Raw genomic sequence first — 19,449 nt, 5'->3', positions numbered from 1 at the left:
TAACGGAAAAGGTCTTCCAAAATCGATCTGAAGAAGATCGTCCGCAACAAATTCGTTGTTGAATGTTGAATGTTTGTTGAATGAACCGGCACATCTATCTACTGTATGGTTAGTGCCATAGCGGACGACGTCACCTTAGTACTAAATTCATCTTTAGCTGGACAAACGAGCATGATTTTCCCCAAGGGTGTACTTAATTGAAAATTGATTTCTTGGGCTTAAAAATATTTTCCAAGAAGATGAATTCTATACTGAGCACTGTTGGCACTCAGATGAAAGTATCTCTAAAACAAGACTTTACCAAATGCTTTCAATGTCGAAAAAACGTTGAAAAATTTTTTGTTTTCGATAGCTGAACCCAAAAAGATCCCATTAGATGCGAGGAAAGGTCTGCAAGGCGGATGACCCCTTGAATCGATATTTTGGATGGTTCAAAAATGTATTGAGTGGGCCTATATGTGAGAGAGCTCGTATTGTGGTATTCTACAACAACTTCCGACCAGATTCCGAGTCTCTTTTTGCCCGATTTTTAAATTGGGTGGGATCCAAACACATCTGTTTACACACGATCATGGACGTCGTACTAATGTCCAATCCTCAAATATTTCTCTCACAGCATCACAGCATGACCATTGGTCTTGGGATTATCGTGTCATTTAAGTTTTTCTGTATATGATTCTCCATGCTGAGTGCATACAGGGTAATTGTCGTTGTGCATACATTTCAATTGTCTTCACTCTTTTGACTGATACCAGCAATTTATGTACTATACCTTTTGGAAAAAAGCATGCACAGATAGTGAGCGGAATATAATGCTCCTGTATGGTTTGTTTGTATGGTGTCAACACAGCTTAAGAGAAACGATAATTAAGAGAAAACATTTTCGGTCCCCCCCTCGGGAAACCGTGGGTACGCCCTAGTCGCAGGTCATCAAATTCGGAGTTGTAGTTGCAGCCACACCCTTTCAGACCTGCATCAATATTTTTGTAACGATCTCTTGAACATCTCTCCAAAACTCATGTTCGATGAAGCGAGCCTAGCTGGTCTCCTACGTCGAGATAATCCATTACGACTCAAGTAATCCTCGTGTACAGTCCTGGAAAATGGTATCTGAGGACGTTCTCACTGTGGAAACCACTGCATTGCGCGCGTCATCACTGACAGAATCTGTTCAATCATTTCGCATCTTGCGTGCTATGTTCCGTCCGTTCGTTCTGATAGCAGCGATCTGGCCCCGGTAGACAATTATCAGCCTCAATGTAGAATGAATTTTGCAAGAAAGCAAGCAAGAAATAAAATGTGCAAAATTCCAATAAATTCCCACATAGTATATGAACATATGTATTTACATACATATGTATATTGTACATACATACATGCTCTTATTCTATTTGTTCCGCTAGCAACTATCTTTCCCCTCTATTTCGAAGAAAAGTCAAATGTCTTGTTAAAATATACGACTAAATTGATTGGTTTACATATAAATACGCATACGAATAAAATTGCAACTCGATTCTTAAGGCCAGCGAACACTCTAGCTGAAAATGTATTTAAAAGAAAACAAGAACAAAAACTCTGCCGCTTTTGCTGTACCATATAATCGCAACATTGGAGGGAAAAATAGTGTTTTTAACCCTAGTTGTGCTTGTTATTTTCAAAATAAAACGCCGATAATATCCGCTTATCGCACAGAAATACCGATATTTTTAATACATATCGATACACTAAACCAGGGCGATGTTTTCCAGCACTCTCCAGTTTTCATGTTCTACAAATCAAAACTAGAGGACATATATTTGTCTCGCTCACACTGCATGCTTTTCCCATAAGGTTTTAGTATCTGGTCTCACTGCCTTATCTCGAAGTGTTAAAATTTATAAATTTAGCAACAGCCACAACTTTTCGACTTGGCAAATTCCACCTTTGCGAAGGCGGGCGGGCCCAAACAATCACACGCCACTCACGGGGCAGCGCGGCGCGGTAACATAAATTCTTAAGCAAGAAAAAGAAGAAAAGGAAAAAAGAAGATACATATACTGAAAACAAGTACAAGAGTGTTGAAGTGTTGTAGTGTTGTTGTTTTGTTCGCTGTGAATCGGAAATGTGAAAAAAATAAAAAAGAAACACAAATCGATTAAATCGAACATGCAGCTATTTCAAAGTCACAGCTGAACACCACTTTAATCAGTTGGTGTGTGTTGTTCGTTTTTCGTGAGTTTGGTGTTGGCTGTTGCTGGCTAATACAAACAAAAAGAAGAGTGAGCTGAACGCGACGCTGACAACGACAGCGACGCTGGCAGCGACGGCTCTGCCGCGGAGAAAATGTTTTCCGGACCCGGTAGCCATGCCATTAGCTATAGCGGCGGGATCAGCATTGGGGGGGGAGGCAGTGGCCTGCACCAGGATTGCGATGGCTATGACTTCACGAAGAACGAGAACGCGGCGCGTTGGCGTGGCCTGTTCATACCCTCATTGAGGAAGGTGCTAGAGCAGGTGCATCCGCGGGTGACGGCCAAAGAAGATGCCCTCCTCTATGTCGAGAAGCTGTGTCTGCGTCTGTTGGCCATGCTCTGCGCCAAGCCGCTGCCCCACTCGGTCCAAGATGTGGAGGAGAAGGTGAACAAATCATTTCCAACGCCCATCGACCAGTGGGCTCTCAAGGAGGCCAACGAGGCGATCAACTCGAAGAAAAAGAAGTCCGTTCTGCCCACCGAGCGGGTACACACCCTGCTCCAGAAGGATGTGCTGCAGTACAAAATCGATAGTTCGGTGTCCGCCTTCCTGGTGGCCGTCCTGGAATATATCTCTGCGGATATACTGAAAATGGCCGGCGACTATGTGTGCAAAATCTCGCACTGCGAGATCACCAAAGAGGACATCGAGGTGGTCATGAACGCGGACCGGGTCCTCATGGACATGTTGAATCAGAGTGATATTAAGACCAGTCCGCTCTCACTGCCCGCGCAGAGGGCCAGCGCGACCTACGAGGAGACTGTCAAAGAGTTGATCCACGACGAGAAGCAATATCAGCGAGATCTCCATATGATCATACGCGTCTTTCGCGAGGAGCTGGTGAAGATTGTGTCGGATCCCAAGGAGCTCGAGCCAATATTCTCCAACATAATGGACATCTACGAGGTGACGGTAACTCTGCTCGGATCTCTGGAGGATGTCATCGAGATGTCCCAGGAGCAGAACGCCCCCTGGGTGGGCAGCTGCTTCGAGGAGCTGGCGGAGGCCGAGGAATTCGATGTGTACAAAAAGTATGCCCACGACGTGACCTCCCAGGCGTCACGGGATGCGCTTACCAATCTCTTATCCAAGCCTGGGGTAAGTCCACTGCTGACTGCTGATTCCCAACAAATGCCAAAAACTAATGTTGAATTTTTTTTAGGCCTCATCCTTAATTTCTGCCGGGCACGGTTTTAGAGATGCCGTCAAGTATTATCTGCCCAAGCTGCTGCTGGTGCCCATTTGCCATGCTTTCGTGTACTTCGATTACATAAAACATCTAATGGATCTCAGCTCCTCGCAGGACGACATCGAGAGCTTTGAACAGGTGCAGGGCCTCTTGCATCCACTCCACTGCGACCTCGAAAAGGTGATGGGCAGCGTCTCCAAGGAGCGCCTGGTACCTGTCAGTGGGCGAGTGCGTCGCCAGCTGGCCATCGAACGGACACGAGAACTCCAGCTCAAGGTGGAGCATTGGGATGACAAGGATGTGGGCCAGAACTGCAATGAGTTTATACGCGGTAAGTGCGAAAATAAACGAATAAATAATTGTAATTACAAATCGATTCTATTACTTCTGGACAGAGGACTCGCTCAGCAAGCTGGGATCGGGCAAGCGCATTTGGAGCGAGCGAAAAGTCTTTCTGTTCGATGGTCTTATGGTCCTGTGCAAGGCAAACACCAAGAAGCAGACCCCCTCGGCAGGGGCCACGGCCTACGATTACCGGCTGAAGGAGAAGTTCTTTATGCGTCGCGTCGAGATCATTGACCGGGCGGACAGCGAGGAGCTGAAGAACAGCTTCGAGCTAGTCACCAGAATGCAGCCGGCCATTGTCCTGACGGCCAAGAACGCCCAGCACAAGCACGACTGGATGGCAGACCTTCTGATGGTGAACACCAAGTCGATGCTGGACCGCATCCTGGACAGCATACTGCAGGACATCGAGCGCAAGCATCCCCTGCGCATGCCTAGCCCAGAGATCTACAAGTTCGCCGTTCCGGATAGCGGGGAGAACATCGTCTTGGAGGAGCGCGAGAGCGCTGGAGTCCCGATGATCAAAGGGGCCACACTGTGCAAGCTCATCGAACGCCTCACCTACCACATATATGCGGACCCCACCTTTGTGCGCACCTTCCTCACGACATATCGCTACTTCTGCTCGCCCCAGCAGCTGCTGCAGCTGCTGATCGAACGCTTCAACATACCCGACCCCAGTTTAGTCTATCAGGACGCTGCCTTTGGCCCGGGAGCCCTTGGTGGCGGCGGCGGGGGCGACAAGGAGCACAAGAACTCGCAGCGCGAGGACTGGAAACGCTACCGCAAGGAGTACGTTCAGCCGGTGCAGTTTCGGGTGCTCAACGTTCTGCGCCACTGGGTGGATCACCACTTCTATGACTTTGAGAAGGATCCCACTCTGCTCGAGAAGCTGCTGCACTTTCTGGAGCATGTGAACGGGAAGTCGATGCGCAAGTGGGTGGATTCTGTGCTCAAAATTGTTCAGAGAAAGGTAAGCCTTCGGCACACGTATTTTTTTACATTTCGGTTACAATGTGTACCTCTACCTGAACCTGTCCCTGTACCATTTATTGTAGAACGAACAGGAGAAAAGCAATAAGAAGATTGTGTACGCCTATGGCCACGATCCGCCGCCCATTGAGCACCACATGAGTGTACCCAACGAGGAGATCACACTGCTCACCCTCCATCCGTTGGAGCTGGCCCGTCAGCTCACGCTGTTGGAGTTTGAGATGTACAAGAACGTGAAGCCCTCGGAGCTCGTGGGCTCGCCCTGGACCAAGAAGGACAAGGAGCTAAAGAGCCCCAATCTGCTGAAGATCATGAAGCACACCACCAATGTGACGCGTTGGATAGAGAAGTCCATAACCGAGGCGGAGAACCACGAGGAGCGCCTGGCAATAATGCAGCGGGCCATCGAGGTGATGATGGTCATGCTCGAGCTGAACAACTTCAATGGAATCCTTTCGATTGTCGCGGCCATGGGCACGGCGTCGGTCTACCGGCTGCGGTGGACATTCCAGGGATTGCCCGAACGCTACAAGAAGTTCCTGGACGAGTGCCGCGAGCTTAGCGACGATCATCTCAAGAAGTATCAAGAGCGGCTGCGCTCCATCAATCCGCCTTGCGTGCCCTTCTTTGGGCGCTACCTGACCAACATCCTGCACTTGGAGGAGGGCAACCCGGATCTGTTGGCCAACACGGAGCTTATCAATTTCTCGAAGCGGCGGAAAGTGGCCGAAATCATCGGCGAGATCCAGCAGTACCAGAACCAGCCCTACTGCCTCAATGAGGAGTCCACCATACGGCAGTTCTTCGAGCAGCTCGATCCCTTCAACGGCCTCTCCGACAAGGAAATGTCCGACTATCTCTACAATGAGAGCATGCGCATCGAGCCGCGTGGCTGCAAGACGGTGCCCAAGTTTGTGAGTATATCAGCCTCGTGGCCTAAAGGGCATCCCGGTTCTAAATCCTTTCGTTTTGTTTGCACATTTCAGCCTCGAAAATGGCCGCACATTCCGCTTAAGTCGCCGGGCATTAAGCCCCGTCGCCAAAACCAGAATAATAACAGCAGTAAGTTATCCAGCAACGCTTCATCGGCGGCAGCCTCATCGGCGGCATCAACGGTAGCGGCAGCAGCAGCAGCCGCAACAGCAGCTGTGCCCCCAACACAACCAGCGAGCGTGGAAGTGCTACCGAGTGGTGCATCCATTCCCAGCGCTGGTGCTGGCGAACAGAGTCCGCAGCACAATCCGCACGCGTTCTCGGTTTTCGCCTCCGTCATTCTACCCGATCGGAATGGCAGCACTTGGAGCGGAACACCTCTGCATCATCGGACAACAGCGGAGAACAATGAGGAGGTTGTGGTGCCGGCGCCACATCTGCCCAAGAAGCCGGCGGCGCATGTGTGGACCAACAATGTGGCAATGATGAATGCTACGGCGTCGGCGATGGATGTGTTTAGTCCAGTGATGTCGGATCACCATGCGCTGCCCCCACAATCGCTGCCAGACAGCAACCCCTTTGCCGTAGGCTCAGACACAGATGCCCTGCCTTCGCCGTTGCCCAAGCTGATGGTTAGTCCTCGCCACGAGACTGGCAATCGGTCACCATTCCATGGGCGGATGCAATACAGTCCCACGCATAGCATTGCCAGCACTGTGACTCTGACGGGAGTGAGCGGAGTCGGAGCCGGAGTCGGAGCTGGAGGAGATCTCAGCCCTCAGATGGGTGGATTCTACTACAACAACGCCCACCAGGGACAGACAGGGGCAGTGCCCATCTCGCCGCATGTCAATGTTCCAACGGCCTCAATCCTGGACTATCGAGCTGTGCCCCCCCCACTGCCGCCACGTCGCAAGGAGCGGACCGAGAGCTGTGCCGATATGGCGCAGAAGCGGCAGGCACCTGACGCACCGACAGTAAGTATTCCATCCCATAACAAATGCATCCCATTCGGCGCATTCCCAACGTACGTTTCCCATTGCAGTTACCCCCGCGCGATGGCGAACTGAGTCCTCCCCCCATACCGCCCCGACTCAACCATTCCACGGGCACTATATCCGTACGACACAGCCATGGCCAGAGCAAGGAGTTCGCGAGTTCGTGCAAGAGCGGCCTACTCCTGCCCAACACAAGCAGTATTATGATACGCCGGAACTCGGCGATCGAGAAGCGGGCAGCAGCGGCTGCCCATCAGCCTGGTCCGACTGCAGTGGCGACTGCAGCTGCTTTGGCGGGGTCGGTGATGGGGTCCATTAACACGACGTTGGTCACAGTATCACAGTCAGTGCCGACTGAAGAGCAGCCGCCGCAATCGATCTCGCCAGCACTGAGCTCCTCGACAACTACATCACCGCTGACACCCGCAACGCCCATCTCCCCGAACATTCCCAGCCATCCAGTGGAGAGTACGACAAGCGGTTATACGCACCAGCTTCGTTTAAGGTCCCAGCAGCAGCATCAGCAGCAGTCGCAGCAAGCATTGTCGCATCCAGCGGCGTATGCACAGCACCATCATACCCACCACACGCACCATCCACCCCACCACAATCAACAACATCAACAGCATCAGCAGCATCAACAGCATCAGCATCATCAACAGCATCAACAACATCATCAACAGCATGCAAATCAATTACACACACGCTCGTCCCCAAAGGAATTCTTTCCGATTGCCACGAGCCTCGAGGGCACACCCAAACTTCCACCAAAACCTAGTCTAAGCGCTAACTTCTATAACAATCCAGGTTAGTTTTGCTCAATTCTCATTCCACTCAATCGAATATAATTCGAATTGCATTCCACACAGATAAAGGTACGATGTTTCTTTACCCAAGTACAAACCAAGAATAATATAATTGCCTGGCGATGTGATAGGACAAACGAAACTGCGATCCGATCATAGTAGAGCATGCTGCAGCAAATGCAGACACATACATATGTATAAGTACCATGTACATGACACGTGCGATATTGCGCATGTATGGTATGTACAATTTGTAGGTATTCAGTGCATACATATACACATATATGCTAAAACGGACCGAGTTGGATCTGATGACTTGTATTATTCGAAACTCATTGAACACACTACCCAACCACACAACACCCAGCACCCACCACCCACCATTCGCTGACACTCAGTCACGTCACAGCCAATAAACGAAAAATGCAAATACCGAAATTATGTTATTATATAATTCTTATTATAAATATTTGTAAATATCGAGAACATTGTATTGATCGTAGAACGTAAACAAAATAAATCATAACACTATTGTTAGACAGCTGGCCGATGTCTATTACTGTGCTACGTTACATCTTTTATCCCTGGCACTTATACGCAAATCACTGTACTTCCTATTCCTCAATCGCCTCTGTCTCAGCCTCAATCCCAAAACGTAACCAATATATTTTAGTCCGATGAGGTTATGGGTTCTGTCAGGCACATGATCTTTAGGAAAGTTTTATATACATCCTTTTGGGATCGTAACATACTAGGTATCATTAGGCATTTTCCACGAACTTAGAGTAAAACCCTACTACAGAAAACTAAGCCCAGGCTTAATGGCTATTACGGTATACCTTAAGTTTGAGCTATTTCCAAGGCTGTCTTTCGAGTGTAGCCTCTTGTTGCCGCCTATCTTGATGACCTCTCCACTTTCAAAGACTTCTAGGCATTCGTTAAAGTAGGGCCGGAGCCGGTGCCGGTGCCGGTGCCCTTGAGCAAACCACAGAATCAGAAATTCACGGCATCCAGCATAATCATCACCACCATTAAGACACTCGTACATTGCTATTTAGCGCTTGATTGGGAAAGAAACCCCGGGGGAGTCTCGCTTGGAACTAAAGCGATTGTAGACACGGGTTGAGCTAATTGTTTGCTCGGTGCATTCTGTGCAATTAAGCTACACATAAGACTAATACATTGTATGGACATATGTATTTCCTTTCGCTTTTCAAACGTCGCGACGTCATCAATGCTGAGCACTGAGAAACGCTTCCTGATTTTTTGTGATGACTGCCGTTTGCAGTTGTTTTTGCAATTGAATTATTTTTGTATTTTATCAACGCTCTCCAGTGCGTAACTCAATACTGGCCATCGTGTAAGTCAAGCCCCTTGTCGCGTGCAAGACGAGTTATTAAAGGAGGGATGCACCGCACCAATAACACCAACTGTTGTTATTCCAGAAAACTCCCCCAGATGCCCTCTCTTAATGATGCGTCACATAACCGAAATCAGTTAGTGTTTTTGGTAAAGTACCGAAGATTTTACAGATCATATCGGCTGGGATCCGATCAGAATGTTGTTGTCAAGGTGAACAAACCATTGGGGAGAAAACGTCATCATTTCGTTGCAGGCATGTCAGGGAAAGTCCAATTCGTTGGGCAATTCTTCAAACGAAAAATTGTATCTTACAGATACATATGTACGAGTATATGTCGCACTGTCCTATAGCATTGCAGGCATTTGGGAATTTTCCGTTGAATGTGCGCCTTTATTTTTAGAGAATAATGGTCAAGGCCATTGCCCGAGATCAGTTATGGTACTTTCTATGGGGGCGATGAAACGGACTTTGTGATACTGCTCTTTCGCTTTTCTTCAAACTTGACCAACATCTTGACGGCAATTATCCGATCCGAAGGCAGGCGACCTACACCAAACAATTTTCACGTTCACCTCTCATTTCCTCCGACACGTTCGAGTACTATCACGTTTCAGCTGTGTCTCAGCAATTTACACAACGCTCCATCCCATCCATTCATCCAAGCTGCAATTGCCTAAAGAATTATTCAATGAATTTGCATTTAATTCATCTGATGATGGCCGCTAATGAGGGAGAAACTCAGCAATCTAAGCAGCAACAGCAACAGCAACAGAAACCGCAAAAAGTGCACTCGGAACGATGGAGAAGGAGAAGGAGGAGCAGACTGCACCTCATAATCATCTAATGCAATTACTCGTACATTGTGCCTAACATAATTGTCTTACATGAGCATATCAATTAGTGGACAAAAATTACAATTACAATTACAACAATCTCTAGCGAGAATTATAAATTCCGACAATTGACTGATGTAATGTACCAATGGGACCACAATCTCTAGCTTGAATGCAAAATTCCGGGAACCGGGAACACCAATAACAATAAACTCATGATCGACTCGACCCCACATCATCAGCTTCCCTCAGGAACAGTCACCCGAATCCCGAATGCATCGAGCAGCAAGCAGCAAGCAGCTTTCCCCCAACCAAGTCCGAGCACAGCCAGAACCAGATCGGTTGGCATTGTCTTTATGGTAGGTAGCGATCGGCTCGGCTCGGACTCGGATTCGGATTCGGATTCGGACTCGGAATTCGTCTGGGTCTGGGGAAGTGGCGAGCTTTTATAAAAGCGGCAGCAACAGCACAGTTCATTCAGTGTTCACTCAGAATCATTGTCAAGTGCAAGCAGCAACAGCAGCAGAAACAGCAACAGCAACAGCAACGGCGGATCGGAGCAGGAACAGAACATTGTAACAGAACAGAACGAACATCAACAAGAGTCGGAACCAAAGCATTAGCCAAGTGATTTCACAGTGTACACATTAGCCATCCGACAGATAGACAGAGTGCCAACAAAATGCTGGCCAGTGAGACTTTTCCCGCACATCGCTTCAAGGAATCTATATTTAAGCCTTACAGCACGAGTGGCTCGGCCAGCGTCGATGATTTGGCAAGCGTTAACAAAACATTGACATCCGCGGCGACCACGTCGTCATCGCCTGATACTCATGCAGCCGTTGACATCGCGCCCACTGCATCCTCAGTCGAGTTCGAGACTGCCCGCAAAATGTTGACCAACAACAGCAGTAGCAGTAGCAGTGGCAGCGGTAACAATAACAGTAACAATAATAACAACAATAACAATAACGATGCCAAGGATGATATATCTGGTTTCGTGGCCAGCCATCCGGCAGCCCCATTCGAGGGCTTCATCCGGGCCTGCGTCGACGAGATTATCAAGCTGGCCGTCTTCCAGGGTACCAACCGATCCACCAAAGTCGTGGAGTGGCACGAGCCCGCCGAGCTCCGTCAGCTCTTCGACTTCCAGCTGCGCGACAAAGGGGAGCCGCAGGAGAAGCTACGAGAGCTTCTGCGCGAGACCATACGGTTTTCGGTGAAGACCGGGCATCCGTACTTCATCAATCAGCTGTATTCGGGCGTTGATCCCTACGCCCTGGTTGGCCAATGGCTCACCGACGCCCTGAACCCCAGTGTCTACACGTACGAAGTGGCGCCTCTGTTCACGCTGATGGAGGAGCAGGTGCTGGCCGAGATGCGTCGCATTGTGGGCTTCCCCAATGGGGGCCAGGGCGACGGCATCTTCTGTCCTGGCGGTTCGATAGCCAACGGTTATGCAATCAGCTGTGCGCGCTACACACACGCGCCCGAGTCCAAGGTGAGTACACCTCCAACTGCCTGCCCCATCGGCCCATCCATCTCGCCTACCACTCACGCCGCAGACAAGTGGTTTCCCCGCTGTCGCTCGATGCACAGCAACACGGAAACACGAGTGCACAGTCCTCAGCTCTGACCTAGCGCCTCCCCCCCATTAATGGCAACTGGTACTCGTACAGTGGTGGTCAGATTGTTAGTCGGGCATGGGGCACGATATATATGATGCAAGAAACTGAAATCGAAAGTGTTCCCCATCGAAATACTGTAGGATTAATTTATATAAAAAACGACAATCCTTCGATTATTTTATTTCATATGATATAACAAGACTTCGTCAAAATTCAAAAAATATTATTCTTACGCCTTCATAGCACTGCGAGTATTACTGAATAATTATAAACAGATAATTTATGCTTTCCACATAGTTTAGAGATTTTTCTGGCACGTTTCCTTGATTTCCAAGACTTTAAACAGGGATAACAAAATTAAAAAAAATTCTGTTCCTTCGTCTTGATGGCACTAGGAATATTACTGAATAATTATTAGGAGATATTTTATGCTTTCCACATAATTTAAAGATTTTCAATCACGTTTGCCAGATTTTTCAGACTTAATACATTTTCAGCAATCGTCCTTAAGTTATAAATGCAATAATATTTGATATTAATATTTCCCTAGCTTATTCTTAAGAATAGTTATCCATTTTTAATTATCATAATGCTTATCCATTTATATCCAGAAAAACGGACTCTTCAATGCCAAACCTTTGATTATATTCACATCGGAGGATGCGCATTATTCGGTGGAGAAATTGGCCATGTTCATGGGTTTCGGAAGCGAGCATGTGGTCAAGATAGCGACCAATGAGGTGGGAAAGATGCGTCTGAGCGATCTGGAGGATCAGGTTCGGCGGTGCCTGGACAATGGCTGGCAGCCTCTGATGGTCTCGGCCACGGCCGGCACCACGGTTCTGGGCGCCTTCGATGACTTGACAGGGATCGGGGATCTGTGCAGGAAGTACAACATGTGGATGCACGTAGATGCGGCATGGGGAGGCGGTGCGCTGATGTCTAAGAAGTATCGCCATCTGCTGAACGGCATCGAACGGTGAGTTTTTTCCGAAGAAGGATTCGGACGGACTGGTTGAGGTTGACGTGTGGCTAACTCGTTTTCAGGGCTGATTCGGTGACGTGGAACCCCCACAAGTTGTTGGCCGCCTCGCAGCAGTGCTCCACCTTCCTGACACGCCACCAGCTGGTCTTGGGCCAGTGCCACTCCACCAATGCGGCGTACCTGTTCCAGAAGGACAAGTTCTATGACACCTCCTATGACACAGGGGACAAGCACATCCAGTGCGGACGCAGGGCGGACGTCTTCAAGTTCTGGTTCATGTGGAAGGCTAAAGGCAGCCTGGGCCTGGAGTCGCATGTGGAGAAGGTCTTTCGCATGGCCGAGTTCTTCACCGCCAAGGTCCGAGAGCGGCCCGGCTTCGAATTGGTTCTGGAGAGTCCCGAGTGCACCAACATCAGCTTCTGGTACGTGCCCCCCAGTCTCCGCACGATGGAGCGAGATCGGGAGTTCTACGACAAGCTGCACAAGGTGGCGCCCAAGGTCAAGGAGCGGATGATAAAGAAGGGCTCCATGATGATCACATATCAGCCGCTGCGCCAGCTCCCGAACTTCTTCCGTCTGGTGCTTCAAAACTCGTGTCTGGAGGAGTCGGATATGATCTACTTCCTCGATGAGATCGAGTCCCTGGCCAAGAACTTGTAGTGGCGAGCAAGAGATTATTTAAGAGCTGAAGCCGAAGCTGGTTATTTGGTTATGTGGTTAAGTGTTGACAAGCATTCTCTCTAGGCATATGCCGTATATGTATGTGAATTGTATAGTATCTCGTAGTATTTCATTTACTACATCCGCTTAAAAATAATATTGGATATTAAGTATTACCTAAAAGCAAAAATACATATAATATTTATAGGTGATTTGAGTTAGATTGAACGAGATGAAACCGAAACTGAAGGTATGTTAGGCGAGGGTTTGCAATTAGCTGACACTCTCTCACTCCACTACTACCCTTACAGCTATTCGTAACAAATTAATTGGTAGAAGATTTCATTATTCGCCTAGGCCCACTTCTTGCTTAGTACTGGGCAATCCCCCCTCTAAAGTGGACACTCAACCTTTTTTTTTGTGTTGATGAGTACCCGAGCCGGTCCCTCAGCTTAATTGGTAGGGGCGCCACGGAGTGTTCACGCGCCATTCCTAGTGAGACGATCCGACTAGGTCGTCTCTGAGCGTTTCTTTGTTTGAATTAAATTCTAACGACACTCCGCCATAATGGATCGTTGCATCGCTTATGAATTTATCGTAAGTTCACGTGACAAGATATTTTTTAAATGTTTTTGAACAAATATGTCACCAGGGATCAAGCTAGCGAAGACTTAGATACATGTTGAATGGAGGAACGTTGGGAGGAACGGAGGCCAGCACAACCTTGTGAAAGTCGTAGGTGATGTATCGATTGTACTGTCTGGTACGGCGGTGCAGTTCGGCAACAGAGCCGGACAGAATAATGGTTTGGGTGCAGTTTTCTGGCTGGTTTACGTAGAGTTCGTCGCCTGGAAGCACTCCAACGCACGCAGGAGACTCCTGGGCCGGCACCGAGCTTTTGGAGAAGCAGCCCGGAACGTCTGCAAAGAAATGGGAAGGTACCAGGGCTGGATCAATATTATAGCCTGCTGTAGAAAGCAACGGTAGCGCAAGTTGGAGAGGTCTATCCAAGGGGTGAGTCACTTTTCAGCTTCATCTTAACTCAATTTTATTCAGTTGTAATCGGGACAACGACACCACTATTAGAGTTAAAAATCGACAGGAGGTTATTGTCCCCACCATTGTGTCTCACAAACTGTTAAGAGTTTGATAGTCCTAGAGGACTAGAGAGGGAATAGAGGAAGCGTCAGAGACCGCAAGTCTTCGCAAGATCCTCTCAAAAATCACCCTCTCAGTAGGGTACATTAAAAGAAATGATGGTACCTGGTCCAGCTCCAGGGAGGAGTTCTACTAGACACGCATTTCCTAAGATAGGGACCGGTAACCTCGATGGATCACATCCTCACAAAATGAAACATAAGCTGGACAATAAATTGCTTCAAACCGCTGAAATCGCCAGGCCCGGACCAGCTAATTCCGGCCCAACTTCAGAAGGCCGGGAAAACGGCCATCAACTGGCTACAATGTATGTTCAGGAAGATACTGGCTGTGGGCACAATCCCGCAAGCAATCTCTTAAGCAAAAGACTTTAGACTTAAGAGCATCTGGACTGCTAACATTAAGTCTCACAACGCAGGAAAGGAAAGATCCCAAGCGGTATCGCAACGTGGCGAAACTGGTCTAAGTGTGGCAGCCACCTCTACCTAGCTAACCTACATAAGGCTTTTAAGACATTTGTCGATGGTCAATGAAGCTGCAGTGGGATTAATCACAGCAGCAAGACGTGAGCCCACAAACACACCGGCTAACTAATTGTCGGACTAATTTTAGATGACGAAAAACAAGGGATCGACATTAAATTGGGCCAAATAGAAAGCGATATAAAAACACATTTCTACCAATCACACAATTCAATAAGGTTAGAGAAACAGCGTGAAATTTGAGGAAAAAGGGAAAGCAATTTTTTTATTTTAACAGAAAAACTATACATTTCGAAGGAACTCGAGATCCAGCTCACAATGGGCTGTTATTAATTCACATGAAAAGGAAATAATTAACATAATAAGCAATTGTAATTTAAAAGAAAATATATAAATATATATCGAAGGAGCTCGAAAGCCAACTAACTACAGAAATAATCATTTCCCGACCGAAAATGTTGGAGATTTCATGGATCTGAACAGCGGGCGCTCTAAAAAATATACTTTAGTTTTATGAATTGTATACTCATTCAGGATGAGCCCAAATGAAAAACAATTATTTAAAATTATAGAAAATAAACATGTACACACACATATGTACGTGGGCGTTGACATGCAATGACTGCATTTTTCAAGAGGCGATGCACTTACTGCACCGTCAAGTGGCCCGTGTGACACCAGCAGAAGGCTGTTACGCGAGCATACAGGAAAGATAGCTGTTAGACTAATATTCGAGGATGATTAGCACGAAAGTTTCTAAGAGAACTAGAAATGCATTCAAAATAAACAGAAAGGTTACTAGAAAGGTGTGTAAGGATTAGTAATAAAGTCCCCAATCTAATAAAGTCTCTATGTATGGTGTATGTACTCTCTGTTTTATATTCTCAACCCGGAAAATACGAACCGTATAAAAGTAACAATATGTATCTTTGGAGTTTTTTGTTGCAACAAAAGGTTCCCTTTTTTTTTTTGCAAATAGCTGGGAATTAGCTTTCAATTTATGAAAGATGAAATAAAAATGAAAAAATTTAATGCTACGTCGCAACATTATAAACTAATTATATTATATTAAATCCTGAGTTCTGAATTGAATTGAGTTCCATTGCTCAGTAAATTACAGAAAACACTGAAGTGGGAGACTACTGCTGCTTCTGCTGCCTGATCCATGGCCATTGACTCACATCACTGCCACCGGCCTTGTCAATGGCCTCTGTTACGCTTAAACTCTGACCCGGTTGGATGCCATACCCGATGCGCAGGCCATGCGGATTAGAAGGAGTTTGGCAATCCATGGTGCACTCCTTCCGGAGCACCGTGTCCACCTCTACCGAGGCGAAGAATGCCACGGACATGGGCAGATCGTTGAGGCCGATGCGGGACACACAGTAGGAGCGAGTGAGCAGATTGGTGATATGCATTGCCAGGGCCGCCTTGGCAGCCATGTCCTCCTGCACCAGATATCGAAGCTCGTCGTGGAAGCTGAGGCAGAAGCGGACGTGTGGTCCCATCAGCCAGCGCATGCTGACGAGCATCAGGTGGAGAAAGTCGACGGCACCACTCTGCACCACCCAATTGATGCGGGTGGGCAGAAAGCGCTGCTCCTGCTCTGGCTTGCCGTCCGACTCGAGCGCACGACTAAGTCGGCCGCCGAGAAAGGGAGTTTTCGGTTGAGCTCCCGTAGCAATCTCCTCCAGACGATTGAACATGGCACTCTCTGTGCCCCCCTGCCAGTTTGGACGGTGGAACACCTCGCCCAAAGTCCGATTCCGCTGCAGGGCCAAACGAGAGGCCTCATAGCCGCTGTATCTGGGGGGGAAGGGTTAACTGTTAACTGGAGGATCGTCGGTTCGCTGGTACTTCAGTACTTACGCTCGGTCCTCTAATTCGTCGTGGAACTCTTCGCGGAGACGATACACTCGCTTGCCTTTGGTGATGGCGAACATTTTCATGGCCTTAGCCTTGGCCTCCGATGCACTGAACGTGGGATTGAACTGACGGAGCAGGGTCTCGGCAAACTGCTGACCAGCTCCATAGATCCTCGCATAGTTGATCACCTTGGCGTGGTCACGGGATATGCCCACGGCCTTGGCGGTGATAGAGTGCATATCGCTGCCATTCGCCTTGCTGCCGCTCAGCGTCATCCAGCCCAGGGGCGTCGCTCCGTGCTGCCCGCAGGCGTAGGCATCGCCTAGCACAGAGGCTATCCAAAGCTCCTGCGAGTCGACATCGGCGCCCACCAACCTGTATCCCGGTGGGGCCTGCACCATTGAACGGAGCTCCGATCCCAGGCGATTCGGACGCGAATTGGAGGCCGTCATCCAGGTGGGCTCCATGGCACGTCGGGTCAGGGTCCCGCAGGCCACCACTTGGGGACAAATGGCGCCGTAGGATTTCCCACCATTGCCACCATCTACCAGCTCTGACGGGAGGTACTCCTTCTCCAGCCAGACCACCATTTGACCCATGATGCGATCTCGGTTGTTGCGCCAGTAGGACATCATGCGAGCAATGTCGATGACTCGCGCCGCAGCCTGGCACGAGGGATCGCCGCTGGTGAGCACATTCTCCGAGAATTTGTTGAGGAAGTCCTTTGACAGCGGATTGCCCACCCTGAACGACGGTCCGTTCTTGTGCGGCAGCTTCAGAAAGAAGCAGCAATCGTCCAGCACCTGATTGCACCACACGCCAGAACCTGGAAGTCGTACAGAAATACATTTCAATAAGGACATTCATATGCTTAGCTAGGTACAGACGCACCTTGGTACTGGGTCTCTAGGCGCTGCTGTTTCTGAGAGAGCTTCTTGTAGTGCTGCCTCTTTGCCAGATGTTCCTCTAGCTGTCCCGGCAGCATGGCGAATGCCAGATCGCTCTCCGCCGCGGAGGCGCACTGCCGCGCAAACTCTGGTACGGCACAGCGTTCTAGCAGCTCTTTAATTGGGATTCGATCCACTCCCGCTGCATCGCTGCGAAAGGGAACCAGGAAGCCCCAGCCGTGTTCCCGCTGGTAGTGAAGGGGATATCCCTCCCAGCAGAGGGAAAGCAGCTTAGGGGCAATCTGCATACCTGTGCTGATCTCGCTGGCGCCTGGAGTCCACTGTTCATCCTCCTGCTCGCCGTCGTCAGTCTTGTGGCCAGTGGGAGGCTTACGGCACAGTTTGCGGTACCATTGGGGATAGCCTGGAAGCAGAGGACGTCGAGCCGGGAGCAAGGACCGCTGATCGTATAGGTGCTGGAACTTGGCATAGAGGCGCCGCTGCTCAGTGGATAGGTCGGACTCTTCACGATCCGCTCTCGGCAAGGGCTTGCGCTTGGGAGGCTGCTTCAGCTTCAGCTGCTGCACTCCCCAGTCCTCGTCCCAGAGCCAGAGATTGCTGCGATACTGCTCATCGTAGAGCAGGGAGCACGCCTCTTCGGCCCGACGGCCCAAGTGGTACTTGGCCTCGATGCTGAGATCCTCGTAGGTCAGCTGGGCCTCGCGTATGTATCTCTCCCAGTTCGAATTGACCGGCAGATAGGCAGAGCCCATTTCCAGCATTCCCGCCAAGGAGGCAGGATGCGGAAAGCGGTCGGCATACATGGGATAGAGCACCCGCAGCACGCGGTGAGTGGCCTCCACATCTCCGGCGCAGTAGTTGACTAGTAACTGGAAATTGTGCCGCACCTGATCGAGTGTGCCTTCTACAAAAATATTCCGTGGCTCCTTGGACAGCGCCTCCCCACCGCAGTAGAGACGATGGACCTCGAGGAGACTGTTCAGGGAGCTCTGCTCCAGCCAGCCAAGGTCCTCGGGAGCCGGTTCCTTTTTTGATTTGAGCATTGCCCGCTGGTAGCTGGTCACCCCACTGACGCACATGTGCAGCGAAATGGTGTCCACAAAGCGGGTGCCAGAGTCCTCGATCAGATACTGCTCTCTCAGTCTCGCTCTGTCGTAGGAAACGTTGTGGCCCACCACCAGACCGGGTCCCCCAGTTCCCAGGGGTATGAGCTCATCCAGAGTGTAGTGCGGTCGCTCAAAGTCCGCGCCCACATCACAGGGTTCCACTTTTGGCACAGCCAAACGATGTTTGGTCAGCTTCGGACTGACCCAGCAGTACCATCTTTTCGTGCTGACTGCGGTGGCCAGAATCGGCGATTGACCGGCAGAGACGCACACCTCCACATCGAAGACGAGGCCCTTTTCCAGGGGCTGCTTGACGGGTGTGGCTGTGCCATCGTCAGGGTCGTAGGCTGTCCAGCCGGCAAGAAACGCCCAGCGTTTCGGTCTCGAAGGCAGCTCATGGCAGTCCACCAGGGGCAGCAATAGCTCCTCATAAGGTTCCACCTGTTGCTTGGCTATGCTGTGGAAGTGCTCTTCAATATTCTGCCCCTGCAACGCGGGCAACTTCAGCTGCACATCCGGTATTGGCGAGCTGCTCTCGATGTCGACTCCATGGCGGTGCAGCTCCTCTTTGTACTGCCTGGCGGCGGCTCTCTGCTCCTCCGATGTGTAGCGGGATGTTTGCGGGAATATTTGCCTGTGCAAGTTTTGCGAGATCATCTGAACCTTGACGAGGTTCTCCGAGTACTCGGGTGCTGTTTCCTCTTCCACATTTGCATTTTGTGGATGCTGTTTTGCTTTGGCGGCTTTTTGTGGCAGGGGTTTTACCTTGCGATATATCTTGACGGTGCTACTGGCATAATGTTCCCGTCTGGGTTTGCTGGCATAGGAACGTATCAGGCGGAGTTGCATTATAAATCAAATCATTTTATTTTTAATTGCAAAACAAACACAAAAATAAATCCAAAGTATCGATGTTTCGGTACGAAGCTATCGAGTCGATAGCTGAGGAATCTAATTTTTATTC

At 49.3% G+C, this 19,449-nt stretch overlaps 3 protein-coding genes across 3 annotated transcripts; 2 read left to right on the top strand and 1 right to left on the bottom strand.

The window, feature by feature from the left end:
* Window positions 1-1,829: 1,829 nt before the first annotated feature.
* LOC108163133 (protein son of sevenless) lies at window positions 1,830-8,040 on the top strand. The gene is made up of 7 exons (XM_017298247.2): window positions 1,830-3,330; window positions 3,395-3,752; window positions 3,817-4,739; window positions 4,825-5,673; window positions 5,746-6,669; window positions 6,738-7,497; window positions 7,560-8,040. Exons 1-7 carry the CDS (start codon window positions 2,323-2,325, stop codon window positions 7,601-7,603), a joined length of 4,866 nt encoding a protein of 1,621 aa, XP_017153736.2. The 5' UTR covers window positions 1,830-2,322; the 3' UTR covers window positions 7,604-8,040.
* A 2,109-nt stretch (window positions 8,041-10,149) lies between these two features.
* LOC108164040 (cysteine sulfinic acid decarboxylase) lies at window positions 10,150-13,148 on the top strand. Its single transcript, XM_017299618.2, has 3 exons — window positions 10,150-11,193; window positions 11,932-12,299; window positions 12,368-13,148. The coding sequence occupies exons 1-3, from the start codon at window positions 10,375-10,377 to the stop codon at window positions 12,963-12,965; spliced, it is 1,785 nt and encodes a 594-aa protein (XP_017155107.2). The 5' UTR covers window positions 10,150-10,374; the 3' UTR covers window positions 12,966-13,148.
* Window positions 13,149-15,459: 2,311 nt separating this feature from the next.
* LOC108163696 (DNA polymerase subunit gamma-1, mitochondrial) lies at window positions 15,460-19,407 on the bottom strand. Its single transcript, XM_017299129.2, has 3 exons — window positions 17,363-19,407; window positions 16,475-17,297; window positions 15,460-16,411 (listed from the first exon to the last, which is right to left on the bottom strand). Exons 1-3 carry the CDS (start codon window positions 19,332-19,334, stop codon window positions 15,745-15,747), a joined length of 3,462 nt encoding a protein of 1,153 aa, XP_017154618.2. The 5' UTR covers window positions 19,335-19,407; the 3' UTR covers window positions 15,460-15,744.
* Window positions 19,408-19,449: the final 42 nt, after the last annotated feature.

This window comes from Drosophila miranda, chromosome 4 (assembly GCF_003369915.1).
Source record: "Drosophila miranda strain MSH22 chromosome 4, D.miranda_PacBio2.1, whole genome shotgun sequence".
NCBI classification, from domain to species: domain Eukaryota; kingdom Metazoa; phylum Arthropoda; class Insecta; order Diptera; family Drosophilidae; genus Drosophila; species Drosophila miranda.
Note: the sequence above shows the minus strand (reverse complement) of the source record. Positions and strands in the feature narration are given on the sequence as shown.

Bases quoted from the DNA above. Each gene is read 5' to 3' on its own strand.
- LOC108163696 (XM_017299129.2), bottom strand. From the start codon at position 19,334: ATGCAACTCCGCCTGATACGTTCCTATGCCAGCAAACCCAGACGGGAA. The intron at 17,298-17,362 runs GTGCGTCTGTAC...TACGACTTCCAG, and splicing joins CCTAGAGACCCAGTACCAAG to GTTCTGGCGTGTGGTGCAAT. The intron at 16,412-16,474 runs GTAAGTACTGAA...CTTCCCCCCCAG, and splicing joins GACGAATTAGAGGACCGAGC to ATACAGCGGCTATGAGGCCT.
- LOC108163133 (XM_017298247.2), top strand. From the start codon at position 2,323: ATGTTTTCCGGACCCGGTAGCCATGCCATTAGCTATAGCGGCGGGATC. The intron at 3,331-3,394 runs GTAAGTCCACTG...AATTTTTTTTAG, and splicing joins ATCTCTTATCCAAGCCTGGG to GCCTCATCCTTAATTTCTGC. The intron at 3,753-3,816 runs GTAAGTGCGAAA...ACTTCTGGACAG, and splicing joins CTGCAATGAGTTTATACGCG to AGGACTCGCTCAGCAAGCTG.
- LOC108164040 (XM_017299618.2), top strand. From the start codon at position 10,375: ATGCTGGCCAGTGAGACTTTTCCCGCACATCGCTTCAAGGAATCTATA. The intron at 11,194-11,931 runs GTGAGTACACCT...ATTTATATCCAG, and splicing joins CACACGCGCCCGAGTCCAAG to AAAAACGGACTCTTCAATGC. The intron at 12,300-12,367 runs GTGAGTTTTTTC...ACTCGTTTTCAG, and splicing joins CTGCTGAACGGCATCGAACG to GGCTGATTCGGTGACGTGGA.